We start from the raw sequence: 12,232 nt of genomic DNA, 5'->3' as shown, positions 1-12,232 counted from the left end.
TGTTTGGCAATAAGAAGACATGAGGTATCGACATACGCTGTGACATGGAGGAATTAAAAATGTCATGGAGAATGAGAGACACCAGCCACACAAGACTACAAAGTTAGGATCCATCACCAGCCATGGCCTGATAGGCAAGTCTAGATTAAAAATAAGGTAACAGTGCTCCCGGGGCTGGAGGAGATGGAGAATTGAGAGGTAACAGTTTGAGGAGTGGAGCTTCCTGTGGGGAAAATGAAGTGTTCTGAGCCTGGCACTGTGGTCCACACCTATAATCCTAGCACTCGGGAGCAAAGACGGAAGGATCAGGAGTTCAAGGCCATACTCAGCCACACTGTAAAGTCAGATTAGCTCCGGTTACATGAGATGAAACCATGAGGCAGAGAGTCTGGAAATGGATTGTGTTGAGAGCTGTGTCATCTGTGGATAGCTAAGAGCCATCATCATAAGTTTTAAATGGTGGATTTGGGGCATGCAAACTCAACAAACCCATCTCTAAAACAAAGAAGTCAAACATTGCAAGCATTGGCACCGCGCATGGCTAAGCCCAGAACACTCCGAGGACCATAGATTCAAGGTCAGCTTAGGTTGTATGGGGAGACCCTGTCTCAATAATTAAACAAATAAAAATTTGGGTGTCCTTTCCCTGGGAAAAGGACAAGGGACAGAGGAAGGTTACTTTCCACCATTTTTGAATATTTTGAAATGTGTACCATGTGTCTCTATTATATCTTCAAAACTCTCCCACTCCTGTGTGTGTGTGTGTGTGTGTCTAAAATGTTGTTCTTTAGAGTGGCCTCAGGGTCTCAGTTATCTGCCTGCTTCTGTCTCCCTCTCAAGTGCTGCCATTACAGATGTGAGCTGCTACACCTGGCAAAAATTGCTTAAAGAAGCAATATGACCTTGCTTAGGAATTAGACAAACTAGTTCAAATCTTGCCTCTAACACAGGTTGTGTGACATTTGGCGTTCATTTTATGTAATTTAATATCAGAATCTAACAAAGATTTCAAATCTATATCAAAGAAACATGAGGGTTGTCTGTGATATTCTATGTAAAAATATCTCACATAGGATCTGACACTGGCACACAGTAGGAATGGAACAACAACAACAACAACAACAACAACAAAAAGCCCCAAAGCAAAACAGGAAACAGCGTGAGTTCCACTTTAGCTCCAAAGTACCCTGGAGTTCTCTTCAGCCCTTCCAGGAGCTAACCCTGCTGTGCTGTAAGGCAGCTTGTCTCTGACAGACTTGCAGCAGGTGTGTCTTCTAAGAACTTGCTCACATCACGCTTACTAAAGGATGGCCCTGGAAGTCACCCCACCCACCCGCCTGCTGCCTATCATATCAAGAGACTCTTTGCCCAGAGCCTGCCGGAATTCCTCTCAGATGGGAAGATCCCATGTGGATGTGAGGCCAGCATCTCTTTTAGAAAGGACTCTGTACTCTACCCATGGGTTTGGCTGGAGAAAAGGCTAATCTTCTAAAGATCTAATTGCTTGTGTTGGTGGAAAATGTGCTCTCTATATTGGAAAGGTATTTTTCTAACCAAATGATTCAATATTCTTGAAAACAAAAATATACTGGGGAAACACCAGGAGTTGGGGATGTAGCTCAGTGGTAGAGTGCTTGATCGGTGTGTGCGAAGCTCTAGGTTTAATGGATTCCGTCCCCAGGACTACAGGAGAAAAACTCCTCGTCAGGGTATTGAAGGTTTGCAATCAGCAAGCCATCTAGGGATATTCACAAAGAAATTTCAAGAGGGCTTGGGAGATGGCTTAGAGGACGGGGAAGGGGGCACTTCAAGATTGACAGCCTCAATTTGATCCCCTGGATCGCCAGGGGATAAAGAGAAGCAACTCTAGAAAGCTGGCCTCTGACCTCTGGTTTCCACACACTCTACTCTAACCCTGTTTCTTCTTCCCGTCTGCTCTCTCTCTCTCTCTCTCTCTCTCTCTCTCTCTCTCTCTCTCTCCTCACACACACATCAATAAAATGTCCTAAAAGTTCAAAAAGGCTCAAACATCTCTGGAATCCTCCTCATAAAACCCCAGATTTCTGGCCAAGGACTTCGGTTTACAAGTGATCACTTGTAAAACAGCCAGGAGCTTTTACAATATGCCCAGTCAGTGTTGCTTCAAACAGATATCAAGGCCCCTTCCAGGAGGTGATGACTTACTTTGAAGCTGTACCTGACAATATTCTGGGGTGCATGTGGGTTGTTGGCTGTCAGGATCCGAGTGAACTCCTCCTTCAACTCCTGAGGGAGAGAAACACGGCAGCATCATGCATAAAGCCCTCCCGCCCTCCTATCATTTCTGAGACTCAGGGCCCCAGGCACCTGTAGGCTCTGTGTAGGCTTCTGACTGGCACTACGGAGCCCACCCCCACCCCCCAAGCAGGAGGAGACAAGAAGAGCAGGGGCAGGAGGTCGCTCGCTCACCGCATCTGTCAGCTCCAGCTGGTCAGGGGGTCGCACGGTGGCTTTGGATTGGGCCCATTCGTCAGTTCCTTCGCCCACTTCAGTCCCTGAATCTTCATCCTGAACAAAAACCACAACAGGGTCAGGATGCTGATCTGCGTGGACAAGCGCCTGATGCTGCAGGAACCAAGCCTGTTCTAGTTACAAGTCCTCCCTGAAGCCAAGTTCTATCTTCTGTGTGCAGAATACAAAATGTCCAACAGAGAGACCACTCATGGAAGACTCCAAAGGACCTGTTGATGCCAGGGTCCTAAGCGGCTGGATGATGGTAGATACCTCTATCCTGGGATTGGGGCTCTCCTTAAATACTGTGGTGGGCCTTTGTCTGAAGCAAGGAATCGCAAGAACTGGCTCTTCCTATTGCCCACCACAAAGCTGAAGTCCATGATTAGCTGCCAAGGGCTTTAGTGCTTAGACAGCTAGAGGCCAAGCTGTTCACCAACCACTGCTTTCCAAATTTGTATTTGGCCTCCCAGTCTGCCCCATCAAGATTACCTTTTCTATTTTTAATGACTTGTAAAACAGATACTGTTTTGTACTTTGCTCCTTTAAGGAAAAAAAAAAAAGCCAAGGATTGAGGCTGTGCATTGCTTGATAGAGTCAAACACCTTGCCAAAATGGCCATAGGGTATTTGATGTGTTCATCTTAGTTAACAAAGACATTCAGAACAAAGCAATACTTTTTTCTTCTGCAATAAAACTAGAACACAACAAGACCCTTCAGTGAGGAAGGTGGGCTTCCCAGAATGGGCACAGCCTTTCTGAAGAGTGATGTGGGAATATCTTCCCAAGCCTAATAACTGTCTATATTCTTGGACTCAACTTTTATATGCAGAAATTTACCAGAAGAAAGAAACCAAAGACATGCCCAGAGAGATACGGGTACAGGACTGCTTGCCAGAAGGTTGGTCACAGTAGGGAAATGTCCTTGTGTTTCCGCTGAAGGGCGGCATGGGGGAACACATTATGGTATGGCCTTAAGGGACATACAGTTAAATATTATGCAATAATTCCAAATGATATAATAAAGTGTATTAGCAATGAAAGATACTCTAAATATTTATGTGAAAAACAGGTCATAAAATAAAACTGGTTTATTCCATTTAAAAATAAATATATACTTTGTACGTATATAAAAGTATCTGGGCAGATAAAGCATCGCATGTTAAATGAAAGGCCATCCTGGGGTCGTAGCTTAAGCGTAAGTTTAAGGCTGTTCAAGCTTGTTCAGATCTTCTAAAAAATGCACACATAATATTTTCTGTAGAAAAAAAAATGCCATTAGCATCTTGTGGGGCGACCGGAGGGCTCAATACTTACTCGCTTCCTGGCTCCTCTGGTCACACTGACACTCTAAAGGGAAAATAAAAGCAGAAGGTGAGTCACAGGAGGGACAATGAGGAATAGCATGAATGACGTCACCAGGAAGCTCCACCCAAGGTCCCACAATGGAGACTTACAGCCATCTGAAACTACTTCCAGAGAATCCAGTGCCTCTTCTGACCTATGAGGGCGCCAGACTCATGCATGGCACACAGACATGCGTGCAGACAAAATACCCATAGATAACTAAGTTAAAAACAATTAAATGTCATATTCCCAAGAGCATATAGTTTGAATGTCTTCCCAGAGTTCACATGTTGCAGGCCTGGTCCCCAGGTTGGGTACTGGAAAGCATCAGGGTCTTTAAGAGATGGGTCCTAGTGGGAAGTCCTTGGAATACTGAGGACATGCCTCCAGAAGGCATTAAAGTAGTGTTGTAACCTGGAACTTGGTAGTTCTCAGAGAGAATGCTTATAAAGGGGCAAGCCTTCCCGGCACCTCCTTCCCCCTCTGCTTCTGACTCAAGGTGTTTATCTTTCCTCCTGTGCTAGCTCTGCCATGTGGTCCTCACATCAACAGATATGATGCGGGAGCAATGTTCCAAGTCTCTCCAGAACTGTGAGCTAAAATAAACCTCTTTTCTAGCTAGCCAGTGGTAAGGCACGCCTTTAATCCTAGCACTTGGGGGCGGAAGAGGCAGGCAGATCTCTGAGTAGAGTCCAGCCTGGTCTACAGAGTGAGTTTCAGAACAGCCAGATTTACACAGAGAAACCCTGTCTTGAAACAAGACAAAACAAAACAAAACACCACCACCACCACCACCACCAGCAGCAGCAGCAGCAGCACCACCACCACCAACAACAACAACAACAAGAGCAGCAGCAACAACAACAATAACAACAACAATACCTTTTCTTCAAATACTGCCTCCAGTACTTATTACAGGACAGAAACTGTCTAATATATACAACATGCCCAACTCAACTTGATAAACATTTATGGAGCATTTGTTCATTCACTGTGCACTACCCTAGACAGTGGGACAATGACAAAAAAAAAGATCTAACATGTAGGACAGAGGAAGTAGAGAGAGCAGCTGTCACAGCTCTTACCATGACAGGGTCCTTGGGAAAGGCCTGCATGGTGAGGAGGAGAGCGGGGTTGCAGGGGGAAAAAAAGCACATCTCAACCTGGGCTGGGATTCTGGCTGGGAGGGCAGGCAACAGGATTCAATTCCAGCTGGGTTGCCAAGGTGCGCAGAGATAGGAACCTATCTCTGAAGCTAGGCCCTGTGAGCCTTCCTTTGAAGAGCCTCAGATCTCTAAGGTAATGGGATGGAAGCAGCACAAGAGAGCACTGAAGGGCCAGTCCCCAACCAAGCCACCAGCCTTAAGTAGAAACAAGACCCAGTCACCACTGCCCTGTGGATGTGTGTAGTTAGCACTGGCCTGTGGATGTGTCTAGTTACCACTGCCCTGTGGATGTGTGTGGTTAACACTGCCCTGTGGATGTGTGTAGTTAGCAATGCCCTGTGGATGTGTGTAGTTAGCACTGGCCTGTGGATGTGTGTGGTTACCACTGCCCTGTGGATATGAGAGTTACCACTGCCCTGTGGATGTATAGTTAGCACTGCCCTGTGGATATGAGAGTTACCACTGCCCTGTGGATGTATAGTTAGCACTGCCCTGTGGATGTATAGTTACCACTGGCCTGTGGATGTATAGTTAGCACTGCCCTGTGGCTGTGTAGTTACCACTGCCCTGAAAGTGTCTGTAAAACATTTATCTGGCAATGAAAGAACTGACAAGGCACTTTGAGTGTGATTGCTTTTGGCAGTTGGAAATATTTCAATTAACACACTATAAAAGCCACACTATAATAAATGCAAAACAGGCCAATGAAATGAGCTACAGCCCTGACTTCCCAACCATGGCAAAGGAGATTGAATGTCAAGCTGCCACTCTGGGCCTTGGTCTTCAGAAGGAGATGCCTGACACAGACAAGCCTGGATTCCTGAAAAGCTTTTGATGGTCGCTTCCAGAAGCCATCAAACCGCAGAAGAAGCAAGCCCAGACTCTTTCCCTGGCCCTCAGCACTCGTCAGTCTGCGCCCCGCATCTCCATCCCAGCCTCCCGCTCCCTCCTCCAGCAGGACTTTGAGGTGCAATGTCTCAAGGCTACTCCCAGCTCCCAGCCTGGCCTGGGCCTTCCCGGTTGCCTTTATTGTTTGCCTTTATTGTTTCTTCTGCCAGGAACATCGCTCTTCTTTCCTACCTGCTCTGACAGCTCTAATCAAAACCCACTCGCCTAGCCTCTGCCCCAGCTAACTGCTCTCCGACTTTTCTCCTAACTCCCTCTACTCTTCCCACCCTCACTCCGAGCAGGCTCCCTTCTGCTTTCTATTACCACAAAGCACTGGATCTTGTGAGATTAGGGACCCAATTAGGCTTGAATTAGACACTCTATTGTTTCTTTTGGTTTACAAAAGGAGACAGCTCTATGAGAAAAATCATAATACTGCAGTAATATAGGAGGTGGCTTGGAAGATGCAGCACAAGAGGCCTACTTGTCTTCCTCTATTGATCAAAGGCCTCTGCTCGTCAACTGAAGCTCTACAGAGTGAGACTGGAAGAAGCCTACGCAACTCACTGTGGCAAGCAACAGAACTCTGGCGTTACTGCTAAGTCAGATGTCCCAGCCCGAGCTCCTCCACAGTTGAGCATTCTCCTCCTCTTATTGCCTAACTACATTTGGTTTCCCCATCTCCAGTTTCTCATTAACACCATATACTATTTCTCATAACTCCAATATATATCATTAACACCATTTTAAGCTAGTGGGCATTTGCTTTGGGAATAGCCATTTGCTAATCGATTTGTGTACCTTACCACATTTAATATTTATAGTCGGACTATGGGGTCATTATCCCTGCTTTACAGATGAGGAAATGAAGGTTTAGAGTGACAGAGTACCTCATCCCAAATGAACACAATTTGAGATGATACTTGTAGTCACTATAGTCTTCTTAACATGTAAATCTGATCACTCTCTTTTTTTTTTATTCGATATGTTCATTATTTACATTTGATTTAAATCCTCCAAGAACTCCCCACTGGAGTTTAGATGTGTTCCCTGCAGCCTTCCTGAGGAGACTTCCACATAAAAGGACTTCTCTCCTGGAGGTGTGGTGGCCTGCAGGAGACTCCCCTGCGGCAAGTAAGGTGTTCCTTGCACCTAGGACAATGGTAACCCTTGATTACATTCCTATCTAAACATCCTTTGTCATCAAAAAAGACAATGAAGTGTTGGTCTTGTAGTCTGTCATACATTTAATAATGAATTTCTGTAAAAAGGGGCTGGAGATATGGCTCAGCAGTTAAGAGCACTGACTGCTCTTCCAGAGGTCCTGATTTCAATTCCCAGCAACCACATGGTGGCTCACAACCAACTGTAAAGTGATCAGATGCCCTCTTCTGGTGTGTCTGGATACAGCTACAATGTACTTATATACATAAAAGAAATAATTCTTTAAAAAAAAAGATAAAAACGTCTCTCTCTGCATACTATGCGCCCCATTTCCTGAGTCACCTGACTTTTCTGTTCTGCACCAAGCATCTTGCTTCTGTGCCTCGCCACCGCCAACCATGAAGGCTGGCCACAATCAACACCCTTCTCTCAGGCCAGTCCCCTGGTTAAGATGCTTCCTTTCAGTAGGCAGGGAGGCCCAGGCCTCCGGAAGTAGAGGGAAGTGATCTCTGAGTTCAAGGCCAATCTAGTTTACATAGTGAGCTCCAGAAGAGATGAGTCTAGGTAGAGGCTGTCTCAAAACAAACAAACAAACACGCTGCCTCTCTCTTCACCAGAAGCTTTATCCTCAGGCACAGTACAGTATCATCTGAACCGAACGGCCCAGCATGCATTTGCATGATCTTGAGTTTAAGACTGTTCCCAGACAGGTCTTTCAGAGTACCTGTGTCTACATTAGGTAGTTTTCAAGTGTCTGAAACTCCGAATCTAGAGGCATCCAATGCCTCTGGCTCCTGTGGGCACCTGCATCCACATGCAAGTGCACACGTACATACAATTAATAATAATAAACCTTTAAACATCTATTTCTTGGCTTCATCTGGCTTCCAGGACTGTCTTCCAGTTCAGCCTCCAGTGTAGCACCAGTGTGCCCTAGGATACTTGAGGAAGCCAGAGACTGGAGACTGTTTTCCAGAGCTGTGGACAGGAACTGAGGAAGAACAAGACAGCTAACAAGACCTCTTCGTTATAGCAAGATCCACTCACTTGGCACAATGCGAAAATGGGAGAGGAGTGGGGAGGAGTAGGTGGAAGGCAGCTGACTGCATCCTCATCCTTAGCTGGCTATGAGAACTCGCAGGGCAAGCACTCTGCAGAGCGCTAGGCAGTCACCGCATTGCTCCGCAGGGGCTCCCTACAAAGCAGGTAAAATGATTCTCATTTTAAACTGCTCTGGAGAACAGTTCACATAAATGATGTTCATGATGCAAGGATACATTGACAACAAACTTCCTAGTCATTGTAAGTGATGATTATTATTACTTCCTACTGTGCATTTACCAGCACTTAGAATTAATTTGTTTTCTGACTGTTTTGATACAGTATAAGTAGCCTAGGTGTCCCTGGGCATAATTTCAGATAAAGATGTTAATTTAAAATGTTGCTGTTGTTGCTGTTTTGCTTCTTGAGACATGATTTCTCTGTGTAGCCCTGAATGCCCTGGAACTGCTCTATAGACCAGGTTAGCCTTAAACTCAGAGATCTGCCAGCCCCTGCTTCTCAAATGCGGAATTAAAGGAGAGAGCCACTACTGCACACCCAGAAACTTAAAAATTCTTAAGTCTTCAGAAGTGAAAAATAAATAGTAAAAAAAAAAAAAAAGGTAAAAATAAAGTAAAACAAAAAAGCCGGGTGGTGATGACACACGCCTTTAATCCCAGCACTTGGGAGGCAGAGGCAGGTGGATTTCTGAGTTTGAGGCCAGCCTGGTGAACAGAGTGAGTTCCAGGACAGCCAGGGCTACACAGAGAAAAACCAATAAAAAAAAAAAGTAAAACAAAAATTAAAAATAAAAAAGGAGGGGCTGGAGAGATGGCTCAGTGGTTAAGAACAATGACTGCTCTTCTGAAGGTCCTGAGGTCAAATCCCAGAAACCACATGGTGGCTCACAACCATCCATAATGAGATCTGACACCTTCTTCTGGTGTGTCTGAAGATAGTTACAGTATACTCATATACATTAAACAAATTTTTAAAAAAATAAATAAAAAGTTAAAAAAAAAGGAGTAAAAGCACACGACTTTAATCTTCACACTCAGGAGACAGAGGCAGTCAGATCTCTCTCTCTCTCTCTCTCTCTCTCTCTCTCTCTCTCTCTCTCTCTCTCTCTGAGTCCCAGGCCAACCTGGTCTATATAGTGAGTTTCAGGCTAGCCAGGGCTATACAGTAAAACCCTGATTCAAAAAGAAGAAAAGGAGGAGGAGGGGAAGGGAGGCGGGGAAGGGAGGAGGAGGAGACAATGACGACAAAGATGAAGAAGAGGAGGAAGAAGAAGGTAAGCCATTCCTTATCATTTTTTAAATTAGATGGAGCCATGGAGACAAAGTGTGAGCTTTGAAGTCAACCTTAGCTTGAGTGTCCACCATGTTGCAGGCTAATTCCTTGACTCTGACTCTAGGGGAAATCTTTGTCTTCTCCAAACCTGGGGTCTTTGTCTTCAAAACATACTTCACAGCAATTCCTTGTCGGGCAATCAGGCTTGTTGTGAGGATTCAGTGAACAGATGCACAGGAGCAGAGCGTGGAGCCTGTCTAACATGGCAGCTGGCAGCAGCACACGCCTTGCATGTAAAACCTGCTCTGCCCGGGGCCAGGCCTGGTTGGGTCTGGATGGGCCTTCACCTACTAGGAAGCACCCACTCTGGGAATGGAAATCTTCAACAGCTCATGTGGCACTGCAGAACTCTATGCTGCAACATAATTGTTCTTGGAAAGAGAAGCTCTTCATAGCATGCTAACCCACAGATACTGTTTCCTCTTTCCTAGGGCCCAAGGGACTGTGTTTACCATTCCAGTTGTCTTGGTCCTTATTTTAAAACTCGCTAACAGGTTTCCATTAAGCTAAATTGAAACTAAATACCTCACCAGCTTGCAGCTTCAGTTTCTAAAAAAGTAGAAGCTCTCAGTCCCAACGGAATGGCAATTCACCAACACATCCTTATCCAGTTACAATGGATGCATTTTAAATCCCAGGGCTGAGTGGGCACGGAAGGCATACAGTAAGTGCTTAATGAGAGACCTTGAGTTTGGGAACAGTGCTATGTAGGGTAACAAGCACCATCACACACTGTTCTGAGAGAAGGAATTGATGCAAATGTTCTGAGGGCAATTTGGTAATACATACCCAAATGTAAAAATGCGTCTATCCCAGGGCTGGAAAGACAGCTGAGCGCTGAAGAGCACGGGCTGCTCTTCCAGAGGATTGGCGTTCAATTCCCAGCACCCACATGGTGCTCATAGCTGTCTGCAACTCCATCTCAAACGGGTCCTATGCCCTCTTCTGGCCTTCACAGACACCAGGCATGCAAGTATTGCATGCAAACAAAACATCCATACACATGAAATTAAATTTAAAATGTTAAGAATTCACATACCCCTCAGTTCAGTAACCTCATTTGAGTTCTTCTCATAGAAGCTTTATAAATACATCTTATGCCTCCTGCTTCCTGAAAACTGGGTACTTTGTAAGTCAAATGTACTCACAGTATTATTACAATACTGCTAAATATTCATCAAGAAGCACCTACTGAAGCATAATGAAGGAAGTTGGGGCCGGGGCTATAGTTCAATCCATAAAGTGTTTGCTGTGCAAGAATGTGGATCTAATTCAATTCCCAGAATGCACATTAAAAACAAAAACGGGGCATGGTAGTGCATGTTTGTGGTCTTTTACTAGGGTGGTGGAGACAGCAGGATCCTCAGCTATCTGAGATAGCCCAATCTGTGAGCCCTGGGTCCTAATGAGAGATTCTGTCACTCATTCACACACATATACGTAAGGCTATAATGGCTCAGCCATTAAAGGCTGGACTCAGAACCAAAAAGATGAGTTCAGTTCCCACCACTCACAGCTGTCTCTCATCCCTGCATTCAGGAGACAGAGGAAGGCAGATCTCTTGTGTTCAAGGTAAGCCTGGTCTCCAAAGAGAGTTTCAGGGCAGCCAGGGCTACACAGAGAGACTCTGTTTCAAACAACAAAACAAAACAAAAACAAGTTACCCCAAGGAACACCACCTAAGGTTGGCCACTCGCTTCTCCTTGCATGCACACACCTACAAAACATACATACAGCAAAGTTTAGCAATTCAGTGGGATAGTGTGCATGTATTAAGAAAGAATTATCATTTCAGAGCATGGCAATAATAGTTCACAAGGCACTGGGTTTTTTAAAGATATATTACTTTTATCGTATGTATGTTTATAAGTTCTCTCTCTCCCTCTCTCTCTCTCTCTCTCTCTGTGTGTGTGTGTGTGTGTGTGTGTGTGTGTGTGTGTGTGCAGTGCTGGGTTCCCCAGAACTGGAGCAATGGATGATTGTGAGCTATCACGTGGTTGCTGGGAGCAGAGCTCAGGTCTTCTGCAAGAGGTGTTAACTGCTGAGCCATCTCTCCAGCTTCAACAATGCACTGCATTTAAATGTTTGTCTTTTCTTATTTTGGGGGGTGGTGGTGGGAGGGGAGATGTGCTTACCCACATCTGACTAGTATTCCTGAAAATTGTTAAGAGTAAATGTTAACTATTAATATGCGTACTAAAGGTAAACTATGAGGTAATACACACTAGTCAACTCAATTATTCTAAATGTGTGCACACTTAGAAATACATCGTATGTGGCCAGGCATGGTGGCATAATTCCAGCACTCAGGAGGCAGAGGCAGGTGGATTTCTGAGTTCAAGGCCAGTCGAGGCTACAAAACAAGTTCCAGGACAGCCAGAACTTCATAGAGAGGTCCTGTCTCCAAAGACAACAACAACAAAAAATAACAAAAACAAACAACAAAAATATGTTGTACATATAACTAGTTATTCATTAAAAAGCAGATGATTCGTGTTATTAAAGAAAGTGGCTATCGGGGTTAGAGAGGTGGCTCAGCAGTTAGAAGTACTGGCTGCTCTTTTGTTTTTGTTTGTTTGTTTGTTTGTTTTTGTTTTTCAAGACAGGGTTTCTCTGTATAGCCCTGGCTGTCCTGGAACTCACTCTGTAGACCAGGCTGGCCTCGAACTCAGAAATCTGCCTGCCTCTGCTTCCCGAGTGCTGGGATTAAAGGCGTGCGCCACCACTGCCCAGCTTGTCTTGTTTTTCAAGACAGGGTTTCTATGTGTAGCCTCGGCTGGCCT

The 12,232-nt window shown here is 45.1% G+C and overlaps 1 protein-coding gene across 1 annotated transcript in view; it reads right to left on the bottom strand.

Annotated features, from left to right (window-relative positions):
- Dnai1 (dynein axonemal intermediate chain 1) overlaps window positions 1-4,952 on the bottom strand; it is a 42,138-nt gene extending 37,186 nt beyond the window's left edge. The window contains exons 1-4 of the mRNA XM_052175779.1: window positions 4,923-4,952; window positions 3,808-3,840; window positions 2,449-2,547; window positions 2,185-2,265 (exon numbers count right to left, since the gene is read on the bottom strand). Coding sequence (XP_052031739.1) covers window positions 2,185-2,265; window positions 2,449-2,547; window positions 3,808-3,840; window positions 4,923-4,952 — 243 coding nt within the window. The remainder of the gene's footprint in view (window positions 1-2,184; window positions 2,266-2,448; window positions 2,548-3,807; window positions 3,841-4,922) is intronic.
- Window positions 4,953-12,232: the final 7,280 nt, after the last annotated feature.

The sequence above is a fragment of the Apodemus sylvaticus genome, chromosome 3, assembly GCF_947179515.1.
Source record: "Apodemus sylvaticus chromosome 3, mApoSyl1.1, whole genome shotgun sequence".
Classification (NCBI taxonomy): domain Eukaryota; kingdom Metazoa; phylum Chordata; class Mammalia; order Rodentia; family Muridae; genus Apodemus; species Apodemus sylvaticus.
This window is presented reverse-complemented; position numbering and strand designations above follow the sequence as displayed.